The 25,053-nt window shown below is 40.9% G+C and overlaps 1 protein-coding gene across 11 annotated transcripts in view; it reads left to right on the top strand.

Moving 5' to 3' along the window:
- TJP1 (tight junction protein 1) overlaps positions 1–25,053 on the top strand; it is a 187,966-nt gene that overhangs the window by 111,317 nt on the left and 51,596 nt on the right. The window contains exon 1 of one of the 11 annotated variants that reach the window (XM_064157482.1): positions 7,674–7,909. The exons of the other annotated variants lie outside the window; for them this stretch is intronic. Coding sequence (XP_064013552.1) covers positions 7,877–7,909 — 33 coding nt within the window. The 5' untranslated portion in view covers positions 7,674–7,876. Of the gene's footprint in view, positions 1–7,673; positions 7,910–25,053 lie in introns of those variants that run through there. 11 annotated transcript variants of the gene reach the window in all.

The raw sequence follows: 25,053 nt of genomic DNA, 5'->3' as shown, positions 1-25,053 counted from the left end.
AAAACCCTATTGAAAATGTATTAGAGGTTGCAGTTAATGGGACCAAGTTTGAATGCACGCATGTTTTCTGAGGGGTTTTGAGTGATTCAGTGACAGCTGGTTTCACTGACTCAGTAGACAGCCAATACTATATAAATCTCCAAACTTAGAAAAGATGTGTATGCATGGTAGCATATCATACAGGACCACTTTAAAAATGGAGTGGAGTTACCCAGGAAGTGAAGCAAGCAACCTTAGCTCACATGAGGTATGAGTGTCTTACCTCTGCAAGGTGGAAGATGTCTTTTGTCAATAGGTTTGGAAATCTGTGACTGAGGAGATCTGTGTGCTTGAAGTGTAGGTAGATGCTACGAAAGTATAGATACATAATTATGTTATTGTTGCCAGTAAATTCAGTGTAAAATGTGCTCACCTTTGGCCATTTATTCCTGCTTCTGCTACAAGAATAATTTTTTAACCATTATCACTTCAGTTATCCCCATGCACAGTTAGCTTGATGCAGCTATGAGGGTGGTGACACACTACAAGAGCGTAAGTGAGTGGTCAAGTAGCACTGAAGGTGTGTGTGGGCCTCCATCGTGTTAGCATATGCTGCTTACTGATTTCATCTGCTGTGTCATACCAAAGCTCAAAAGCCAACCTGTGACGTGTTTTCTTTCCTGACAATATATCAGGAAATAAGGCAATATCCTCCCCCACTAAACACTTTCTGTTCTATTATCCTCTCTTGTACATTGCCGTCTTGAAACTGTTACATAAAATGAAAACTTTTAAACTTATTCTAAAAACTTGGAGTGATTTGTATTTGCATAATTAAAAAGAGTGTTATTAACCACACTAGAACAGTACAGATTAACTATTCCACCAGGGCACACTGCAAAATCATGTTGTCCCTGGGAGCTAAATTCTGCTATTGATTACAGACACAGCTGATATAGAATATATAACGTCATGGATAACCAGATGTCTCCTAGTTGCTAGACTAAAAGTGACTGATGAGCACTCAACTTTAGTTAAGATGGGAAGTATGTGATGCTCAGTAAATTTGTTTTAAATAAGGTGTGTTGAGGGCAGAGACCAAGTTATTGAAACATGGAGTTTAAACTCATAAAACTGTGTTCTACTGTAATACTTCATAGCAAAGTAATAATTTACACTTTCATATCTCAGGCTTAACGTGTTTTTGAATGATAATGATTTTGAAAGGGACCCCAAATAAAAGCATTGCAGACCAGTGGTGACACTGCATCCAGTTCTGGAGCCCCTATTACAAGAGAGATGTGGACATGCTGGAGCATGTCCAGAGAAGGACCACGAGGATGATCAGAGGGCTGGAGCACCTCTCATATCAAGGCAGACTTGAAGGAGTTGGGGCTGTTCAGTCTGGAGAAGAGGAGGCTCAGAGGTGACCTTACAGTGACCTTTCAGTGTCTGAAGGGGGCCTACAAAAAAGCTGGGGAGGGACTTTTTAGGCTATCAGGGAGTGACAGGACTAGGGGGAATGGAGCAGAGCTGGAGGTGGGGAGATTCAGACTGGACGTGAGGAGGAAGTTCTTCACCATGAGAGTGGTGAGAACCTGGTACAGGTTGGCCAGGGAGGTGAGGCTGTGGCCAGCCTGATCTAGGATAGGGTGTCCCTGCCCCTGGCAAGGGGGTTGAAACTGGCTGCTCCTTGTGATCCCTTCCAACCCTGACTGATTCTATGATTCTATTCTATGACACTGCTGTGCAATATTAGCATCCGATAATATCTAGTTAAGAAAGCTGCAGGAGTACCAATAAGATAACTCACACTTCTTCCACTGGCACAAACAACAGATTTTTTTAAAGTGTTCTTCTTTTAAGTGTTTTTAGTGTCTAGAGGTAGAAACAAAAGCAAAAAACTAAGGTGGAAAAGGTTCATAAACCTAGGGGTATGACCATCAGAAGTTTAATCACCGTACCTCCTCTAAACCTAACTGAAGTTACTCTTACAAAGCAGGTGCCACCAAGGCAGAGCTACCAAGTAAGGTAAAGATTGCACTGGAATTACTGGGTGATTGTAATCTGGTGTTCCTACGTTTACGTAAACCAACGTTTGGAGTGTTGTGCCAGGTGCAATAAGAAAGGCTAGAGGATAACAATAAATCTTGAGATTCTAAAAGTCAAAACCTGAATGGCAATAAAAATGGATTGTAGTCCATAAAAGTCAGTAACTTAAGCTTCTACACTGTTGCAATTACATAACGAAGTCTTTCTTATTGAAGGGTTAGGAAGCAAATGAGCTCAAGCTTTTGCAGTATTACCTATAAGCTTTGTTAGCCTCATAACAATTTTCAGCATGTTTTTTTTTTCTTTATGGAATGTAACAATTTTCAGTACATACTTTCCTGTTCTGTACGGATGCCCTTCTCAATAACAGAAATGACTCATGATAATTTCTTGTGGTACTCATTGCAACCCTGATATTTGTGCTCAAGAAACTAGAGAAGCAGTCTCATGTTTCAAAACTACCTGGGGTTGGAAAACCACACCTCTACAACCACTTTCCCTCTTCAGCTTACTTAGCCCTTACGCTTGGGGAGTTTTGTTTGGGTTTCAGAGAACAGTTTTGTCACTTTGTATCTTCTGCAAGGGCTCCTGGAAAATTTCAGATTTGGGGGACAGAGTGGTTTGCCAGCAGTGCAATTAAATCAGTCAGTTTTATTACGCTGTCTCTGGGCTGCCTTTCCAAAGTATTAGTAGGTAAAGTAGCAAAGGTATTTATAATGATGTGTGTTTGTTCATCGCCTTTACTAATCAAAGTTACCTGTGCATTTTGCTTCGTGTCTGGACAAGTGGTTTTAAGGTTATTCCTAAATAAACTGCTATTGATGTGAGAGCAAGCTTTTGAAAGCAAAAGATGAAAACCAAGAGTTTTCAATCAGCGGAGCATGTGGGGTACTTGTCTATGGGGTAACTGTTTATCAGACTGGAACCCTATCAGCGGTGAGTGTATTCCTTAATCCTGCTTAAGTTTCACAGCTGTCTTTGGTTATTCTTACTGTCCCTTCTCTACCAAATAAACCTGGGGAAAGGAGAACAACTCCAGAATATCTGACATGTTGGCATCCAGTGGCTACTTGTAGTGAAGCATTTCATAAACTCAGCCTTGGTCAGCTGCAGTGCATTTAAATATACTGTCCTGTTCACAAAATGTCTGTCTGAGATGGAAAGCAGAATAGTTTTACATAACATTTCTGTAATAAATTAGTCCTGCTGTCGTGAACCAAGATAAAAGCTCACTGGTAACATTTTCTTCAACAGTGGTCTCAGATTTTGTCACTACACATCATTCTACAGATGACAAAATTCTCTAAGACCTGATCCAAACCAAAAGAGACAAGAGTTTTTATAAGGGTATCCCAAAATAATAGCCAGTGACTACTCTTCAGATCTACAGTGATAAATGCTTCAAATACGTAAAGGATGAAAATAATCTTTCTTTGCTTCGGAATCCTACCTCTGTTTGTTACAGTTGCCATTTCCCTACAATTTGAAGTGGTATTCTGGCTGAAGAGAAAAACTTTGCACTGTGTTAAACCTAAAAATTTATTTAAGGTGTTAAAGAAGAAGTAATAACGAAGGACTTGAGAACAGCAGGAGTTTAAATCAGGCTGACTGTCAAAACAGGTTTGGTTTATTCAGATTCAGGGAATGTCAAGCCTCTGGTATGTATTAGAGGAGTATGCTTTAACCTGTTAATGAGAGGTAAAGCACAGAGGTTTGGGATTTCATCTTTGACAGTTCCAATATGAGAGGCAATGAGTCATTGAAAGACTATTCACTGTATGCTGAGCAATTATCTACAGTGCTTTTAGAAAAGACACCTGCAATGGTACACAGCCTTTTAGAAAGGAAGTAGATGTAGGAAGCAAGCTTTAACTGTGTGGAAGTGGGAGGAAGGTAAGAATCATTACCTTAATTTTTTTCCCTAGGGACTTGATTCAGCAAGGCACCAAAATTAAGTGTAATTTCAAGGACATGGACTTCCCACAGCTTTCTTTAAACCACTTTCTTATTTCCTGAGGTGGAAACAGTTTCTTCTTTTGTGGTTAACATAGTGAATTCTGATTTTCTCTTCTTCTTTTGTATCGGTTCCTGAAATGCTGGAATCAGGTGGCAATTACAAATACAGACCATACAATATCAACTAAACTGATTGACTTCACTGATAATATATAAGCTATTGATAATCTATAGCTGAGTATCCTGAGACTCATAAGGCAGAAAAACCATCTGATTTCTCTAAAAGATCTTGTATGAATTGTTCTCTTTCCGAGCCACACACACCACAAAACCCACAGGAGGTCGTCTCTGTAGTGGCTGTGGTTCTGCAGTTTCCTCTTTCTCCATCTCTTAAGTGGTCAAAACATTTCTTAAAAAGTTAAGTCAACAAAAAGTAGAGAATAGGCTTCCTGTTCTTGCAGTGTAACAGATAGACATGCCTTCAGTTGGAAAGGAGGATTCACACATCTGACTGTCCTTCTTTGTCCTTTGAATCAATTTAGGGTTATGGTTTGAACTATACTGATTAAACAGTAGTTTTATTTTTAGGTTTCCTACCAAGAAATTATGAGTACTTTTTTTAGACATCTCTCAGTAGCAGTTATTTAAAGGATGAGTAAAGTACTTGCTTTCCCTCAGCTGTTGTCTTTTAAGATGGGTTTTTTTCTCTAAAAATGAGGAAGTCATCCTTTTTTCAGGACCTAAAAGGGCAGTAACAGGAATATGGTTTAAAATTCCAGTCCTTCAGCTAATAGATGGGACTTGGTATGTATCCATATCTGGCTGAATGTACTATATATATATAGGGTATATATATATATGCATAAACACCTGTATGTATCACTCACTGCATCTCAATATTTGTATACATACATGTTTCCAACCCCTGGACGGAAGTCTTTCCTTGTTAAATAATCTTCTTCCTTGTCAAATTTAGTGTATGGATTGATGGCATTTTCTTAGCCCGTGTAAGATGATACAAAAATGGCATCTCCATCTCTGCTTTCTTCACATAATACTTTTCTTCCACCTTTTATATCTTTCTCCCAGTACCCAAATAACTACTTTTCTTTCTTATGGTCCTCCTCCCTTATTTTAGGGACCCATTTCAACCTCTCTGTGTTTGCATGCCCACAATCCTCTTTGATTCCCCTGCCATATGCCTCGTCTTGTTTTATGGTCTTTAATCTTTATTCCCAGCCTCTGCTCCTCCCCAGCCTGCAGGCATTGCCCACCCTCCCCAGAGCTATTCTTACTCAAGCAGGGGCAGAAGAAAAGGAAAGATTATTGTACCCTACTGTTTATGAAGTCACCGTCCCCTAAATTTATTTTTGTGCATTTGCACACCTTGGAATCTTCCCCCTCCTTCCTGTTGTGATCTCAGCCTTTTCCTTCCTGCCTCTTCTGGTGAATATTTGTAGATTCTAGCAGTGAAGCACGTGGGCATAAAAACTGACACATTCTGCCTTCTGCATCTGTAGATAGATTGAAAAAAAAAACAACAGAGGCTTAGTTAGGTCTTAGCAATTAACAAATACAGAATCTGCAGTAGTGTTTTCATGGCAGGGGCCAGCAGAGGAACTTTGGCAGAAGGCCATGCTGCAACTTAGAATTCCCATGGGCACAAGCCCCTCCTGAGCTCAGCACAGCTGCTGTGACTCTGGTGAAAGGAGGGTGAAGCCGTGGTATTTGGGTATGCCAAGAGCAGTTAGGTGCCAGGAAGTCGGGAATGGCGCTGACAAAAGCTGGAGGTTACTGGAACTTTGAGGCTGTCCTTATGAGGCTGTCCTTATGAGGGAGAGGGCTGGCACTTTTTGCTCCGAGGAAGATGGTTCCAGTGGGCTTGGGCTCCCTGTGCCATGATGGAGGAGTTTGCCCTTCCTCCCTGATTTCAGACTGCTGCCTTGGGAATTTGCTTCAGCTATTTCCTGGAATACGAACTTGTTTATTTTCAAAGGAGAACAAATGTAAAACTTATACAGTAGCTTTGGGTAGGGCTTTTCTTTGCAGAGGAGTGATTTCAACCACTCAGTTGTTGCCTCTTTTAAAGAATTTAAGAACTTCTGAGGATTGCATGAAGCACAAAAGTACCTGGTAGCACATGAAAAGTACAATTGCAAGGAAGTGCTGGCTCTAACACCAAGCCTGTTACTGTCATCTCTGCCTTCTGAAATGTTTGTAATGTGAGTGCAAAATACTCTATTTTCAGTTTAGCACTTTCCCCCACCTTTTCTTTTGGTGGAAGCTGATGCATCTGATTAGTCATTGAATATATGCTTTGGTCTAATATTTAAAGAGTAAATTAGTCAACATAATAAACTATGGACCACAGTGATGTGGCTGACACACAGAGTGTGCCGTATTTTCATTGAGGTTCGAGGGAGTTCATTGTGTGATTATTTTGGAAGTAGCTTCATTAACTTAGTACTTGGACATGCAAAACTTGGAAGTATGATATTGGGTTTCTGTGGCATGAGCCCTCCTGTTCCGTTTGCAGATAGAGCTTCATTCTGCTCCTAAGATAATATATTTACAAAGCCTTTTTCTAGGTGGAAAAAAAATGTTTGCAGTGTTTCTCCTAGTGCTTAAGTAAATAGTTGCTTTGCAAAAGACACCAAAACCCCTTGGCCTGAAAGACTTGAAAAAGTTTATTTTTAAAGCCGCGGGTAGCAGCTGATTGTGCTGTAGGAAATGCTAAGGCTATGCAGTCACCACCTTCAAGCAAGTCAAATCTCCCGAGTTGTTTTCTCTTTGTGCCTTTATTGCTTTTATCTCAAGAACAAAATGTACAATTAGGAAATTCAAAACTGATCTCCTGCCCCTTCAAACAATAGACAAACGTAAAAGCAGGTTTGAGCCCTCGCTGATAGACATCCCAGTTCTGCATTCGGTCTCACTGGCGCGAGAATGTGTTCCTCCCAAGTGTTTGCAGGACCGGGCGCGGCTGAGCCGCCCCGGCGCTGGCCGAGAGCGCGGGCAGGGCCGGCCGTGCGCTGCCCGCACCGGCCGCCTCCCATCCATCAGCCTGCGCCTCTCCGCGCGGCAGCGGAGGCGCTCGCAGGCGCAGAGGTGCCGCTCGGTGCGGGCGGCGGTGCCGGAATGCTCTTTGCGGTTCAAACCGCACCCCCCGCACTCCCATAGGCTGCGGCGGGCCGGCCGTCGCTCGGCCCCTGCCACCGGTGCCCGCCGCCCCGACCATTGCATAGGGGAGCCCTGTGACGGGCCAGGTCTGAGTGCGCTCCCGAAACCGCGCGACGGCCGTCGGAGACGGCGGGGACCGGGAACGCCGCTTCGCCGCCGTCGCTCCGCTACCGTTCGTGGACCCCGGGCCCTGCGGCGGGGCGGGCGAAGGCGGTGGCGGGGCGGGGTGCTTCCCCCGTGACGGGATGGGCCATGCCGGCAGGCAGACATGTCAGTGGCTGTGCGGGGGGAAAGGCACGCGGCGGCTGCCGGGCGGGGGTGAGGCGGGCGGCGCGGCCGCTGAGGGGACGGGCGCGCAGAGGGCAGTGGGGCCGCTCTCGCCCTTTGCGCTCTTGCCGGCGGCACCGCGGACGGGCTTGACGGGCCCCGGCCTTGGCTGTGGGGGGCCAGGTACCGCCGGTCGCGGGCAAAAACCTCGGACTTCCATCAAACTTGAGCCTCCGCTCCCCTTCCTTTCTCTCTCTCTCCTCCCCCGTCCCCGCCCCTTCCCGGCCGCCCTCCTCTTCCTCCTCCTCCTCCCCGCGCCGTGGGATGTTTATTCGGGCAGCTGTGTGAAGCACGGCTAGCGTGGGGACTTTTCTCTCCCCTGGCCTGAGTAGTTGTAGGCGCGCACACGCTCACCCTACTCCAGGGGAGAGAAGGAAACAAAATGTCTGCCAGGGCTACGGCGGCTTCCACTAAGGTAAGGTTCAGCCCTGGGGCGGCGGCGCTTCCTCCTTGCTCTAATCCCCGCCGTCCACCCGGCGCGCTTTTGGCGGCGGCGGCGCCGCCAGCTGCGTCGGCGAGCCTGTGCCCGCCGAGCCCGTTGCCCCGGCCGCCGAGGCTTTCTCACACGCCCAGGGGGCGCGGGCAGCTGGGGGGCCGCTTGGCCTAGGGGGGCGGGCCGGTCTCCTATCCGCCATCCCTGAGCGCCTGGCTAGCCTCCTGCTTGCCGGCCGCGCCAAGCAAGCGTACAGGTGGTTTGTAGCCTCTGAGGCCAGGGGCCCCTGCCCCACCAGCCGCATCTCGTGGCGCTCCCTGCCTGCCCGCCTACCTGTTGGACGTGTGGCGGCGCCCGGCTGGCGGGCGGGGAGCGCCGCCGGCACCGGCCCCCGGCGGCGGGCCGGATCCGCGCCGACCCTGGGCACTCTCCCACGGGTTGGGTCCTGTCCGGGCGTGGGCGGCCCGGCTCCCTGGGAGAAGCCCCCGGTGGCGGCCGAAGCGCGCTCTCTGCAGCTGCGGGGCAGAGGCTCGCTGGGGCAGGCCATGCCCTTTTGTTCCAGGCTGTAGAGTTGGATAGCAATTAGGAAAGGTTTAACCGGGAGAGTCCAGTACTGCAAGATTTTTCTGTAGCCGCTGAATCAGTCAGGGATGATTGTTGCTGACATAGGGTAAACAGATTTGGGGCGGCTGTAATCCCTCAGAAACTTTGCTGGTCCTCCACCTGGTCCGTAGGTGTTTATAGTACAGGTGCACGTTGTGGGGTGTGTACTCTGACCTCCCCTAGCACTGCGGTGAGTAACGCTGAACGGCCCCGAGGGAAAGGGGTGGAGTTAGGAACGCTCAACAGGTTTATTTTTCCATGTGTAAAATTAAAGGTTTGCTTTGAAACCAGTTTGAATTTAAATTTCCAACTAATTTTTAGTTTTGACTCCTGAGTATCTGCCCTGGCTTCAGCGCGGCATGTTCCCGTCGTGTGTTAGCTGGTGTTGTTGCGGCTCGGTTTAGCGGTGTTCTCGAGTGAAACTATGTGGTTTCGGTCTGATGTCACTTACTGGTATGCGCTTAATCAGAAGAGATACTTTGCAGGGTGAAGAATAATACACACCTTAGTGCATTACTGCTGAAAAGTTTCAGACGACTTGAAATACTAGGCTGATGGTGACCTTACTAGTTGTTGGATATTGTTACCTGTGGTGGTTTTTATCAGCTCCGGAGTCTTAATCTGACTTTCAAGGCGTAAGGCGGCTTCAACTTCCAAAGTGCGATTTAGGAAACTTTAATGCCAGTGCTGGCTTCCTGCATTGCATGCCACTTTCTGAGTATGATTTTTGGAAATATTTTGTTCATGCTTTTATTTGTGTGTGTACAGACTTAATAAATGCATATGATTGCAGAAGTAATTTTGTGTTCAAACAGATAAGATCACCTAGGTACAGAGGCAGATAAAGCATGCTTCCCTCCCCCTCCATTCAGATGCTTTTATATTAACAATAAACAGCACTTAAATACCGGGTTCACTCCTAAAACCAGTAGTATTGTGTTAAAATTCTGTCATACGAGGAATTGTAAGAAACCGCATGAACTTTATGCTTTGCAGGTTCTATTTTGTATAAAAGTGGGGTGAGTAGGGGTGCAAGGTCCCTGCTTTCAGTTGAAAATAGTCTCTTAAAATACAGCACTTTTTTGAGGCTGTGTCTTCTACATATATTTTAATACAGAAGTATTGTTTATTTAGGCTGTGAACTGATGTAAAATTACAAGTTATATCTTACCATAGCAGTTACTTGAACCTTCTGGGTTGTGGTCATATCAAATTGGCCCTTTGGGCATGTATAAAATATCAGCTAAAGTAATTACACTGAAAAGTATGTTAATTTAAGAGTGCTGCAAAATGTAGTCTGCCTTGGGTTTAACTCCTAGTGTGCTTTCAGTATTTCAAAAAAAAAGGCATTTGAAATACAATATTTCCTTCTAAAGAGGAAAAAAAGAAGTAATTTTTCAAGTTCTGTAGCTTTTTCTGTATATGTTCTTGGTCTGTAGTAGTCTTTAAACATGATTTTTTCTTACCTTTTTGATCACACATCTTCAGTGACCACAGTCTTTGATTACAGTTCATTTAAATATCCTTGTCAAAACAGAAATGTTTTCATTAGATAGGTAGTGTTATTTCTACTTCATACATTCTTAGGATACCGTTCATATAGTTTTAATAGTTGTAGATGGGAGGACTATAAATATTTCAGAAATACTAGAATATTTGAAGGCTTCTGTATTCAAGTTTCAGATCTTGTTTCCTTCGGACATGCTATCTGGTTTCTCATTTTTGGGCTTGTGGTGCATTAAATAAACCTTCATGTATGATTTTTCTCTTAATAGTTGATGCACTTTTTAGCCTTGTGGGGCTTTTGTCTATGTTTTTCTTGGCACACTTGACCAGAAAAGAACTAGTAAAGTTTGTTTTTTTTTAAATTGAGCAGTCCACACAAAGGAATCTGGGCTGGTTGATCATTTTGTGGCCTGTAATCCACAATCTTTAAACTACCTTTACTGTCTTCAGTTTTGGTTACTTTTTCTCAGGTATGCTGCAAAGGAGTAAGGTTTTAAATGCTTACACTAGCTGTTGGTAGTGTACAGTAGAAAATGATGAGAAATGAAATGCTGCTTGCAGTCTAATCGTGGCTGTGACTGCAGAGTGTAAGGGGCCTAATCTCTTCTGATGTCTTTTTGAACAATGTTAGTGGATGCTGTGGGGATGGTGGTGTCAGGGTATTAGTAATGAGATGTAAAGCTTTTCAGCTTTAAGCAGAGAGTTGAAATGTAGTCTGCATGGATTTGGAAAGAAAAAACAAAACCCAGCACCCAGAAAAAACAACAATCAACCCCCCCAAAAAAAACCTTTCCCCAAAACAGAAATGTCTTAAGTTGTAAATAGCAGGACAAGCCTTCTTGAGTTCTTGGCTTTTTGAACCAGAGATCCTGTGACTTCCTTTTAGTTTTAAATGTGTGCATGGGGACTATTTCCAAGTCCTTCAGCTCAGGCCTGCAATTAGCTGGATTTTGGTTGTTGTAACTAACTTCCGAACTCCGGGCACATATTATCTACCACTTCAATAGTTGAAAAGTTGATCATGCGAACAGTTCAAGACTTGCTGATGGCAAGGACTGCTTGGTATCTACTGCTAGAGGGAAGGACCTATAGCTTTCATAAATGTGTGTTGGCTTTATCGCACTGCTTGAGGACACCAGTGTATTTGTTTATTGTAGAGGATATGTGTACACACTTTTCAATTAGGAAAGTTAATGTTAGGTCAGTTTTCAGGTTGTTGGTGAGATTCTCCAACTATAACAACAAATAAGAAATATGTAAAAAATGCATATGGAGAAGTAAAACTAAATCCTAGGCTTATTTCCATTAATGGTTTACTATTAAAATCTACTTTCTGCTTGGAAAAAACAATCCTACAATGTGTCTGCATTTAATTTTGGTAGTGTTCTCATATTTAGACCTTAAATAATTAAATAAGAAATTATTATATAACTTAGGTTCAGAATTTAAAAAAACACACCCAGAACCCAAGCGACTTTGCTACAGCTATGGCTGTGGACAACTTCAGCCACTGAATGATAATTTAGTTACGTTTTTCAGAGTGATTTTTTGCTGTAATGTGTGAAGAGTGGTGAGCTTCAACACACTCTAGGTCATTATGAGGCATATGTGGAGTTTGCTTCTGGTTCAACATGCAGCACAGCAATTACTGTAATGTAAACGAGAGTGTGAAATCTGACTATGGCTGGGAACTTATTCCACCTTCATAGAGTGGAAAATCAGCAAGACCTTTTCAGTGACTAGCTAATCTTGAGTTAAATGAGAATATGTAGAAATGGGTTATTGTATGCCATAGGTATTTTAATGTGCACGTTGTGCTACTGCTTACATACTATGAGAGTAGGTATTGAGTTTTAGTCTGTGAGAAACAAAGGCTCACAACATGGTATTTCGAGCTGGTGCTTGAAGTCAAGAATGGTCATAAAGGTTGAGTGTATTTCCACATTGATGCTACAATATGCCACTGTGGTCAAAAATTCATGGTATGAGGACTTGTGAAAATACTTGGTAAGTCCTCAGTGTAAGATACTGAGTAACAGAAGTGTAGCTAATGAACAATTCAAATTGTGAACTGTGCTAAGTACTTAGGGTCTGTTACTTGAAATGCCATGTAAAAGTATTGTCTCATCCAAAAACTTTTTATCAAAGTCTCTGATGTCCTAACCAAGGACCCAACTGTTCACCCATTTTGTTGTAGGCCATGCCAGTAAGCTCTCAGTGTGAAACAGGATCCTCTCTTCTTGTTGTTCTCCTGTTCTCGGCAACTAGTGAAAAGGTGATGTCTATATGGGGGGCAGGAAGGAAATCAGATTACAGTAACAGTGTGGGGAGGGTAAAACCATATGTGTGTCTGGTCTATTAACAATGTCAGATTCTAAGTATTTGAAGCAAACACTGAAGTCTGTGGGCTGTCTGAAGTTACGTAATCTGTACAGCAAGCTGCCCTCTGGTTAAGAAGGACGTTGGTCACTTATCTCCTGATTTTTTCCTGGTAATCATAGTATGAATGTAATGAAAATTAATATCAAACTATGTTCAGGGGTTTCTCAGGCAAATATGTTGCTAATGACTTCTTCACTGAATGTACTGATTAAGCAAACAGCCGTAGGGAAGTCTTAAAATGAATTCCACAATTCTGTGCAGTCTACTTATGCTGAGTCCAAAAAGCCCTGAAATGAAAACATTGCCTTGTCTTGTAATTATGCTATTTTTGGTCATATTATTCAAATATGCACTTTAGACTCCTAAGTAGTAGGGGTGTGCTTATTTCAAGGGGCTGTAATATGCTTCATTGAAGGATCTGAAAAGATGGTGGAACATGTTTGTCTGGATGCTGTAAGGGCCAGTCTGGGTCACTTGGATCCTGCAGAGTAACAAGTGCTGCTGAGGCCACAGATGTGGCAACCTGTTTAGGGACAATGGTATCTGCTTAGTTATCCTGCTGTGGTGTATCCTTAGATGACTTCATAAGCCACAAGCCCCGTGGGTTGTTAGAACTGTGTTGATGGGCTACTGCAGGGTTGGAGTCTTGCCCCATTGTGTGCAGAACAGGCTATTTCACTTGCATTTAATGTAGGGTCTTCAGTAACTCTTACAGAGTTATTTCCTGCTTTGCATGTCAGCAATTTGTTTAGACACTTGGAAAAATGAAATATATTGTAGATGTGAACAATTGAAAGTATTAGCTTTATGTTAAAATAGTATTTATTTTCTCAAGAGTATTTGGTAATGTCTACTAGGCTTCTTGTTTCCTAATCCATTATAAACAGATGTTCTACCCTTTTGTGATGGGGGAGGGCAGCCTAATTTCACTAAGACAATAGCAGTAGGGAGTGTCGGAGAAGTTCTTATAAGATGTGTCCAAGCATACTGTGACTCTTTTTTGGCCTGCATAACTCATAAGGGATATGGTAAATTTTCCATAGCAGAGGAAGCAGTAACACAATTTAGTAGTGTTCTGATAGTCTTTTTGTTACTCCACCCCCAAATATGCAAAGTACTGATGTACTAAAAATAGAAATTGTGCAAAAGTAGACAGTTTATTTGATTTGTAATTCCAAGCCTTTTTGTGATAAGTACACTGCACTGCAGAGCAGTATTCTTTCTTCTTTACCACTGCATTTTATATTTGAGTTCATTTTTAGGAACTTAATTACAAAATACTCCCCCACTCTTCCTAAGCTAGGCAGTAATTAGTTTTCAACTCATGATCCTCTGGGATTTTATAGGCTCTCTCTTGCCCAGTTTGAATGAGGTCTGGTAGCAGTGTCTTCCCCTCTGCCCCACTGGATCAGCAGCTTTTATAACGTTTGTGTATCCAGCTTTAAATTTTTCTTGTAAATATTAAATTGCTCTCTTTCAGCTACTTGCACTCTAGGCTTGTGACAGTTTCTTATGGTGCATCCAGATGGGACATAGAATAAGCAAGGTGGATAGAAAAAGATAGACTCGTTAATGCACTTTAAGCCATATGATCACAAGCTTTTGTACTTAGGTCTTTAAGAAGAATTGGTGTTGCTGATGGAACTTCTGTTGGCCTTTGCTTCAGACCTTCTTGATCGTCTTTCTTTAGACCACAGCTGTAACAGGGGCACTTTGGTGGCTACTGCTTTGGTTATATTCACTACGAATGTGGATAACGCAAAAATTGTAAAGCCACTTGTGGCTGCAGAGACACTGTTAAGTACAGCTAATTAAAAAGAAATAATAACCTTAAATTATTAACTAGGAGCAGTGACATAATGAAACAGGACAGATGGTGAAATTTGAACAATGATGCCAGGTTTTGTATTACTTAAATTATGACTAGCAGTGACATGAGTTTGCAGGACTGATTTGGCACATGTTGCTATAAAATGATTGGAAAAGAAAATCTTTAAAAAGCCAAGTGGGGAAGACTTACATAGTTGCCTTTAGTGACTTCATTGAAAATGAATAGACTTAAATTATGTTACCTGTAGGTTTGTTGTTTCTATCAGAAGGAACAATTGGAATTTCTATTGCTGTCAGACTCTAGAAGTAACTTTAAAGGATGCTGTTTGACAATGTAGAATCAAATAATTAGTAAGTTGTAACTAAAATGGGATCAGGATAGTACCTGGGGTTAAATATGCCAAGTATTGTATATCTGAACAAATTCCAAGACTCATAATAACTCCATAATGCATGTTCATTTTAGATGCCTGGCTTCCCCAGAATTAAATCTGGGAGAAGGCCAGATCATGTTAACCCTTTCAGCACAAGACGTGTGTTTAAAAACTTTATCTCCCTTAATTCATAGTTGTTACTATGTGTTATTTGGAAAAGAAAGCTATTGCCTATGAATGCCTGCACATGAGGCATTTTTCCAGCATAGTGTTATGTAGAAAACATACAGACTTTCCCATACATCTGGACTCCTTGAAGTAGCATTTCCAGTGGGTATTCAGGTCTAGAAGGCATCCCTTTCTGACTATGAGCTTTATTGGAATCCTAAAGGTGGCTTTTGTTGCAGTCATCAATAGATCTGTCTTTGACACTTGGTATTTCTTTGAATCTCTGGAATTGAAAATGCCTGCGTCAATGTGTTCCTCATGGAGGTGCCCAGAGTGCATCAGATGAAGTGGTATCCACAAGCAAGGAGGATTTGGAAATTAATAAAGAGCAGATTTGTTCTAGGCTACTGCAAGAGAGATTGTCTCTTAAGAATTCAGAGAAGCAAGAACAGCTAAGCATGTGTAATACTTGGAGTTGTTGAAACCCATCATCTTCTTAAGCGAATGTTGGCATGTGGTTTCTTACATGAACTTTCACCTGGAGCAGGCCAAAGGTCTGTTTTTGGTTATGTTTTAATTATATTTACTTGCCTTTTCTGGATTTTTGTTGGCTGACTCAAAAGTGAGAACTATGGAAGAGAAGGAACTACAGAACGAAACCACTTAGAGAAGAAAATACTAGGTCATAGTCAAGGGAGAAGAGAATGAAAGGGTAGAGGAAGCCAAAGGGAAGCAGACAGTTCTTAATCATGAATCAGCTACTTATTCTTCCTTGTCTTTCCTGTCTCTACCTTGCCCAGCAAAGAAACACAAGCTGAAGTATAGTGGATGCTCCAAATCATTGTTGCAAGACTTTGTGTTGTGTGACTAAGCCTTACTCACAGTATTGTCTCATCAAGACTAACATTATAATTGTATTTGAAGATGACTGTTGAAAAAAATTAATTCAGACCTCCTTTCTGACCCATAATAAAAATGTAGATGCTTTGTTCAAATTGCCTGAGTACTGTTTCTTGTAGCTATTATATGAGCTCACTTGCTTATTTCTGCTTTCTGTAAGATAGCTGAAGGCAGTAGGAAGAGGAAAATGAAGTTGTAAAAGCTCTTTTAACTGCTAAAATTAAAAAAAAAAAATGAAGTATGCTATGATTCTATTAGGGGGAAAAAATGTACCTTCCATAGCAAGCTCTAAATACTTTAAAACTTCCCAAGTTGCAAACTTTGGGTGAGAAATCATTAGAAGCCATACAGAAAACTTATTGAATCGCAGTGCTCTTATCCTTCCTTATGCCACATGGAAGTAATAGAAATAATCACAAACACGAGCTTGGGTGTTCCTCTTTGGTTACAGTATTTATCTGAACAAGTTCTTACCATATTTCCCCCTGTATGCTGTACTGGTGAGGCCACACCTGGAAGTACTGGGATCAGATCTGAGGCTTTTGCTATAAGAAAGACATGGAGGTCCTGGAGCAGGGCTGGAGAAGGGCAACCAATCTGGTAAATGGTCTGCAGAACAGATGTTGTGAGGAGCAGCTGTGAGAACAGAGAGTGTTCAGCCTGGTGAAAAGGAGGCTGGGGTGACATGTTATTGCTCTCTACCAGTACTTAAAAGGAGGGTGTAGTGAGGTAGGTGTTGGTCTCTTCTCCCTACAAACATGTCATAGGACAGGAGGAAATGTTCTCAAGTTGCACCATGGGAGATTTAGATTGGATATTAAAAGGCGCTGCTTCACTAAAAGAGTTCTTAAACACTGGAACAGGCTACTCAGGAATGAGGTTGAATCCCTATGCCTTGGTGTATTTCAAACATGCAGAGGTGTGGTGCTGAGGGACGTGGTTTAGCGCCAGACTTGGTAGTTGGGTAATAGTTGGGTTTTGGGATTGTCTTCTCCAGCCAAAATGATTCTATGATTCTGTAACCTGGAAAGGGCAGAATCTTGACTGAGGGTAATTTGGCAAGCTGCGTTCTCTGAAATGCATGTTTATGCTTCTGTAAGTCTCGAGTAGATAGCCAACCAAGGTGGCATCATCTTGGATCTTTCTGACTTACTGTTTATGTAGATAGGACCTAAATAGTAAGTGGAGTAAAATGAAGAGCTCCCCTTTCCAGGATTAGTGCTATTTTCAGAGAGAAGGAATACTGATGTAAATGCTTCAGTTGTACAAGGAATCATAGCTTGAACTAATTCAAAAAGGTAGTGAAGTGGAATGCTGTTCTTAAAATGACATGCTGGCTTAAGGAAAGTCCCTCTCCAGGTAACAGTGTTTAAGGTAGTTAATTTCTTGCTTTCATGATATGCCCTTCTCTTCAGCTGAGAGAGAAGTATAATGGTACAGCCCCTCTTACTTCCCAGATACTCTGAATACTGGCGGCATTTTTAATGCCAAGACTATGACTTGACTTTGTCCGTACTTGTCAGCTTCTTCAAATGTCATGGGGTTTTTGCCTTCCCAGTACTGGGAAGAGTCTGGGATGGAGGGCTGTTGCATGATGAGAAAACTTGCCAATAGGATTGTAAATTTAATATTGGTTCCCTCCCAACACCAGTGAGAGAGTAAAAGTTAGGAAATAGCTGTCTAGACAATGCAAACTGCAAGTATGCTTGGGACTTGGTGTGTTGCAAGAAGCATCTTTGCTGTTGCACTAGTTCCAGTTTCTTTGATGCAGTGTTCCCAGGAACCTCTTCCATTCTTTGAGTGGGATTTTTCCAGTTAAATGTTCTATATGAAACACAAGATTATGTAAGCAATGCATGCTTTGTTCCAGGTCAAGTTTTGTAATTTTTGGCTGATTTCATAGCTGCATGTTCTGTCCAGAGGAGTTTTGGGGTTGGAAGTTAAAATACACCTTAGGCATATACTTAGATTTTAAATTTTGAAGAGTGCAGATTGAGGGTATATAAAGTCAGAGGTGATTTATTTGAAGTAAACCAGTGCTAACTTAAAAGGTTTCTTTGCTGAATTTATCTGCAATCAGTAAATGCCTTTGTATCTTGGAAGTTTCCTAAACAATAGTAAGAACTCATGTGCTGGGGAGAGGTGCTGAGATCATTGTTTCTTCAGAATGACCAGTAGTGTTACCTTCTTCCTCGGGGGCCCCCACCCCCCTTCCTCCAACATTATTAGGTTATGAGGGTACCTTTTAAATCAGATAGATTATTAATTATGCAGGGACCTTTTATTTGGGGGGTTGGGGGGCTGTAAATTCAGTTTGGTTCACAAGAATGTGATCTTTATGTCCTCTAACATGATCTGAAGTAGTTCTAGAAAGCTAACAGGCAGGAGATGCTTTTAAGTTGAATGTGATATTTTTGCAGCATACATTTTCTAGTCTGGTGGCTAATGTTAATAAAAATTCTTAAAAGCAAGCAGCCAGAGAAGCATCGTGTGGGCTCATTCCCTTCTCTAATTTGGAATTAAAATTGAGGATTTTTATTATATTCTTTACATTTGTCCTTGTTTTTCCTCTTTTCTGTGCAAATGAAGAATGTTGGAAGTCACCTAGAATTAAGTAGTATAAACAATTTGGTGATGTCCCAGTGGTAGAGTAAGCAGGCTGATCTGTGAGGGAAAAGGGCTACACAGGGCAGGGCAAAGTGAACTATGCGGTTAGCTGCAAATACAGATGCCTGTGCCATGAGCCTTGTGATCAGGTTGATGTGCTGTGGTGTATGACAGGAGAGAAGCACATGAATCAAATAGCTGAAATAGTTTGTCTTACTACAATCCCAGTGAGGCTATTGACAGTTAAATCTTGTGAGGTGGATGGACTGAATGATCCAGTTTTTCTGTTTCTAGAAAAAAAGTTTGAATGAAGTTGGGTTGATGACTGGCCTTGTTTTGCTATGAGTAAATTTTTAGCTATAAACACTCCAGGCAATAATGTCTCTTTTCTGTTATAGAAAGCACAGTTTTTTCAAATGCAGCTGAATGCTTAATATGAAAATAGGTTTCGCTTGCTGAGCATTTCAACTTTCAGAACAAGACCTTTAAATTCACTCAGCAATTTCAGTTTTTCTGTATTTAAAAATTAGTTGTCTATGAAATAACTTCAAACATTTGGAAAGCCCCACCGAAATGTAGTTACAATTTGTAACCTATAGACAGTGCTACAAAGCTTGGTATGTTTCCCTCTCTCAGAAAAGGCAGATTTTCCACGTTTTCATGTTCTATTAATTTTCATTTTCGTGTAAGTATTTCTTGGATGTGCTTAGTGTGAAGGTTGGTATGTAGCTGACCAAAACACAATAGCTAAAATCTGTCTCTTAGTATCCTGGCTCTTCAAGCAGTGTAATTATGTTGCTTCCAAGTGATAAGCCAAGGCAATTTACAGATTACTGGAATGCTTGGAAACACTGACCTTTCAGGTCACTCTGAGCACTCCTATTATGCAGAGATTGCTGTGGCACTGTTGTAATGTGCTGGCCTGTCACATGCTGACTAACTTGCAGAAACCTTTGATGCAGCTGTTTTATAAATGCTTTTGCTGACTGATAGGCACTTAGGCTACAGACTGTGAACAAAGCTGGCTCTCATTCCATGCTTTTAGTCCCCATTTTCTGTAACAACACTTCTCCCCTGCTGACTGCACACACCGTTCTTATCTGCGTACAACTGTTGACTCGTCTCCATTTAAATTGTACTTCTGTTAATTTTCACTGCAAAGATAGTCGTGTGAGAGGTTTACTTTGTGTAGTTCATTTGCAGCCACTGCAAACATGCAGCCTTGAAAAGCTGATGTGGTGGCTTTTGAGAGTGGGTGGATTAGAGAGGGGAAAGAGTATGTGTGACTGTACAGAGCAGGGAAGGAAAGGGATTGAGAAACAATGGTCCTTTATTGATGATGACCGGTACGGTGGTGTAACAGGTTAATGTGAACCAAGAGGTGAACCTGTCTGTTTCCCCTAACACAAAAGTGAGGACTAAAAAACCCACAAAAAACTTCAGGGTTGAGACAAAGAGTGAGATAAGAGTTCAATATAAACAAGACAATATAAATGCTCAATTAGTCTATTTAAAGTAAAAGTAGAATCAAGCAAGCTAAAAACGCAAGTCAGGGAGCTACTCCCTTATGACTGCCTGTTCCTCTGCCATCTCAGTGGAAAAGAGCCAACAGCAACTAGAGCAGGAAGCCTCTCATGTTAGTCTGAACTTCAAGCCCCGTAATACTTTGCTCCGGCCAGCACTTTCATTGTGTACCTGGTATAAGGCAAGATGGTTTTGAATAACAGCAGCATATATTCAACTTAACCTATGACACGTAGAAAGTAGCTTCATGAAGTGTAATATATATTGTGTAGAAGTTTGAGATCTACTGTATTTTCTTCAGTTGGTACAAAGAACAGGAAAAAGCTGATAAGTAAATGTTTCCTTTAAGTATTTGATGCTTAATGAGCATCATACATGGCTCTTATAATGTCAGTACTTCCCCAGTATTACATACAGAAGACTAGAACAGGAATAAAAATTAAACTGGCTTGATTTTTTTTTTTTTTAACACTTTTATTTTCTTAATAGTTGTTAGATCAGAGTATATCACTTGGAAGTCTTATTAAGAGAAGGAAAAATAAGTCAAAAAATATAAAATTAATTCCAGTGGTCTCGCTGGAATGTTTTAAGGGTAAAGTGTTCTTTGTTTTTCTTTTTGTTTTCTGAAGACACAGAGAATGCATGTGCTTGCTTGAAAGTAAGGTGATGGAGGTGGGTATCTAATCCAAGTAATGCTGTACAATAAGAGGCATAGCAAAGTTTACCAATTCGCTGTGGACTCTGAGGAATGCATTTATATATTTACTATAATATATTGGCTACTTATACCTCAGATTTTTAGCCTGTTTTGAGTTGAAGATGTTTGAATCAAAACCTGAGCATCTGTGCTCTATAAGGATGAGAGGTAGAAAACAAAATAATAATGTTTGATGATGTTTATGTACCATGCATGAGGTTTTATGTAATTCTAGGATTGAGCTTCTGCTGTGTAGCATGGTATCATTGTGTGTGTTCTTAATATATATTCAAATTATTTTTTGTGTTAGTACCTTACCTTCTATAGAGGAAAAACCCTTTTCCAAGCCAAGGCTCAACATTTATCTGGATCAACATAAATGGCACACTGAAACAAAAAAGTTACATTACTATAGCAGTTGATAACATTGCAGTATATTAGTGTAAATTTGAAAAGAAATTACTTTTTGAAGGTCAACTCACAAAAATTAGTGGAAAATATTAACTAAATCAGTACTTTGATAGAAGAAATACAAATTTAGGTATTGTCACTGCGATTAATTTTCTTCTTAAAAATTACTAGGACTTTCATGTCTGTGAAGGTGCAAATGAAATCTGTCAAGCTCTGAAAACACTCTTGCAATAAGTTTTCTTTGGAGTTCAATTCTGGTTTTACTGAAGGGAAAAGGAAAAAAAGCTGTACTACAGCTATCTTCGGGAGTGCTGTTTCATTTCTCCTATCGTCTTAGCAGTTTTTTTGTTCTTTTTAGTCTTTGTGATTTTTCCCAAAAATACTCTGCATTATATGGTTTCCTCTGCAAACTGTGGCCCTTTTGATAGTGTTTTCTGCTGAAGTGATTCGTCAAACAGTTTTGTTTGGTGTACTGAAGCTAAATTCTTGAGGTTTTTCACTTATTTAGGAAAGATGTTACCTTTTTTAATTAGGAAAAAAAAAGTCTAACTAATTTCAGGTTTCTAAGTGATTCAGTTGCTTTTTGTTCTCCCCATGTCATCCCCAGCATCTGGTTCTTGTTGATGTGTAACTTGATAGGCTTTTGGGGCAAAAATTGAATGAACTGTAGCTGCAACCTAGGATAAACAGGTCATTGGCTGAAATGATATAGGCATTACAGCTGTTAAGAGAGAGCTTATACAGTTTCTTCTCCAACTGGTTGAATTAACAGCTAGAATGTCATTCATGCTTTCTCATTTCAAAAAATGTGCTGAGTAAAAGAAAAAGACATCTGCCCATTAAATATAGATGGGAAATACTTGCTAAGAGATGGATTTGATGGGTAACATGTCTGAGTAGTTATGTATAGACTTTTATTTTTAGTCTTTGTTTTCAGAGTTCCTCTTCTAAAATACTGCACATGCTTGTCATTGTCTTCACCATGGCTTGTCTACCAATCAAGAATCACTCTTTGTGGAATGATTACCTAGAGAGAAAGAGCAGCTTCTCCTGAGTCTGTCTCCTAAGCATGTAGGGTCTCTGCTTGTGTTCCTTATTGGATAGTTGAATGTTACTTGGAAGTTGATGACATCCAAATCCAGTATCACTTTATGGACATGTTTCAATATGGTAATTAGTTTGGGATTCTTCACTTAATGTGCTTGAATATATGTTGTTCTTTTTGTCTGTTTTGTTATAAAAGGAATTGCTCTGACTAGAAAATAATTTTGATTACATGTCTCTATATTGGTTACTTAAGTTGAGAGCTTCATAGGCTGAGAATTAAGGTAACTCTTCAGGCCAGTACAGATAGGGAGACCATCAGTGGTTTGATGGTAATGGCAATTATAAAATGCCGTAGCATTCTTCTGTTTAACCTGCCAGCAGAAAGCTTTTACTGCTAGTGTTGATATGTCTACATTTTCCTTGTCAAACAGTCCTGCTGGATATGAAACCGTTCTACATATTCACGGGGCTTTGTAGCTCTCTTTCAATACCTTGTTTTGTTTTCTGGTTAGTGTGTGTAAAGGGCTGTGTAAACTCTCTTCGTTTATTTTGAAGGCTAGTCTATAAAGGTGAAGATTGTTGAATTATGAATGTTATGTTTGGTCTTTGACTGATTTAAGAGGCTTATGCTAGATGTTCTTTTAACTTGTTCTGGAGGTTTTTTGCTGTATGGGAAGAGCCCCGTAAACATGTTATGAAACAGATGGAAAGGGCGACCACTAAAAGCAAAAAAAAGTTGTAGTTCAGTCAGTTGTGCTGCTTGATCAGACTTGTTTAGGCTGATTGCCAGTTGCAAACTTCAAATACTACAGTTGCATGTGTTGTAATGCATATTACTTGCTCAGATGTCATTCTGAAAAAAGCTCTAGTGGCAGTAGGAAAAAAAACCTCTTGAAAATGTGGTTATGTTGTATCCTAAAAATCTAAATCTAAAGTATGGCTTCTGAAAATTATTTCAAAGTAATACTAATGCTTGTGCTCAATTATATTGGTGAAATGATTTGTACTCTGTAGATAAATAAGACTTCAGATGATCTGAAATAATCATTAAGTTATCCTCTACCTAATGAGGCAACAGCCCTACCCTCCAGTTTAGGGGAAGAAGTCAAACCTTACAGAAGCTTTGCATTTGTGTAAGGTGTTGCAATGCCATTTGTCTCAATATTTAAACGAATTCAGTATACACATGGATGATCTGTGCTGCTCAGAATATGCATGATGCCGGAGATGGTCTGAGAGTAAATGTGGCTTAGGAATGCTGACCCTGAATACCATAGTGTCAAGGAAAAAGGCATGAGTGTGACACATGCATACTGATAGTTGGTGCATACTTAAGGAACCTTAATGTTGGGGTGTACTGTCACAACTGGACAGCTAAAATATGTCCTTAGTTTGATGTGTGGTTGCAGGAAGTGAAGCAGAGGTGGAATGGGATAAGAGCTTCTAATCATCTTCTGTGTTGTCTTGTGTTGTTGGGCTATGTGTTATCACAAGAAATGGTGTCTGATAGATACCAATAACAAGTCTGATGTTTGGTCTCCTGGTGATGAGGAACATCCAAGAGCAAGAAATTAAGTTCTATTCTTGAAAGAATGTAAGTTTAGCTGTAGAATTAAATGACTGGGTGTGCACCTTCCCCTACAGGAGTCAAGGAGCTAGCTTAAGTAGAGCAAGACTGTGGAAGCACTTCTACCATTCGTTACTCTTATTGTAGAACTGGTTGGAGCTGATGTGCAGCAGTGTAAGGCTATATATGCAGAGGGGAGAAGCACAACTGAGAGGCACTTTTCAAGTCAGTATGTTCTTTTGTCAATTAAAGCCTTAACTTGCTTTAGAATGTGAAACTTAAAGAGGTAAGGTAACAGGAGAAGGTTTTTACTCAATTATTTCCCCTGATTTGTAACTTTTAATTTTCTTGCAATATGTTACATCAGAACGTAGAAGTTCAGCAGAGATGACTTTTATACCTCAAGGAATGAGGAGGGATGGGTTATTAAAGAGGTTAGGTAAAGGTTGTGTAAACTTGAGAGGATTTTCAGTTTGCAGATTGGAGTGTCAGGTTATAATTTTGACTCTTGCAGCTTTTAAGTTTAAGTACCGTAAGAACAGTTTTTTTAAAAGGGGAGAAGCTTGCCCTTATTTAAGAGCTTTGGGTTTGCTTAGTCTGGTTTTAAATATGGGTCCAGGTCGCTAGAAGATGACGTTCCAGTAGAAATACAAGGCTTACTTTAAAATGGCCCTGGCCATTTCTCTACACACAGATTTCTCACCTGTTTGGAAATGCGCATTCTAGAATGGTGAAGAAGTTTTGGTAAAAAATACAGTCCTGTATACTCAATATACAAGCAATTTTGTGAGAAGCTAGTGTCATGTGGGTAAAGCTGCTGATGAGGCAGTTTGCTCCCTTTAGAGTTCACTTTTATTTACATCAACAATTAAAAATATAGCTTGCAACTAATTTTAAGGTTAAATGTTGGCTTTCTGGGTGTGGCTATTTTCCCTTTTGAAACTGCTTTTAGTCGTAATTTGTCTGTTTTATCACCTTAAATACTCAATTGGGGAAGTGGAAGGTGAAGTTTAAACTACTGAAGTGAATCTTGGAAACTGTTTGATCTGAAAGATTGGGATTTTTTGTAATTCCTTAAAAGGCCTTATAAATTTGAATACTAAGTTTTATGTAAAATGTAGTGTTAGTTTCCATACAATGGTCAGAATAATTGAAAGTCTACCACTTGGCTCTCCATGCGAAGAGGCCGTTTTGAAGTGTGCTGTTTTGCTTTGTGTGCTTAAAGGCAACATCCTGCTAGGAAGCTGTGATATGGCCAACAGTTAATGCTCTTGAGTGTCCCAGTTAATTGCTTTATCCCTTCCTCTGCTTTGTGGGAGCAGGAAAGAGAAAGATCCTATAGTTACACGAATCTGAATACCTGCAGAGTTTAATTTGAAGACCCTGACAAAGAGGTTTTGCAGAAAATACTCTGTTCCAGTGGCTGTAGCCAAAGCCTCTTCTACTCTGGCTTTCAAAGGGAAGGACGCTGGGTGTTGTCTCTACTCAGTGAGTGGGAAGTGGCTCATGG

Source organism: Pogoniulus pusillus, chromosome 17 (genome assembly GCF_015220805.1).
Source record: "Pogoniulus pusillus isolate bPogPus1 chromosome 17, bPogPus1.pri, whole genome shotgun sequence".
In the NCBI taxonomy this organism is placed as follows: domain Eukaryota; kingdom Metazoa; phylum Chordata; class Aves; order Piciformes; family Lybiidae; genus Pogoniulus; species Pogoniulus pusillus.
Note: the sequence above shows the minus strand (reverse complement) of the source record. Positions and strands in the feature narration are given on the sequence as shown.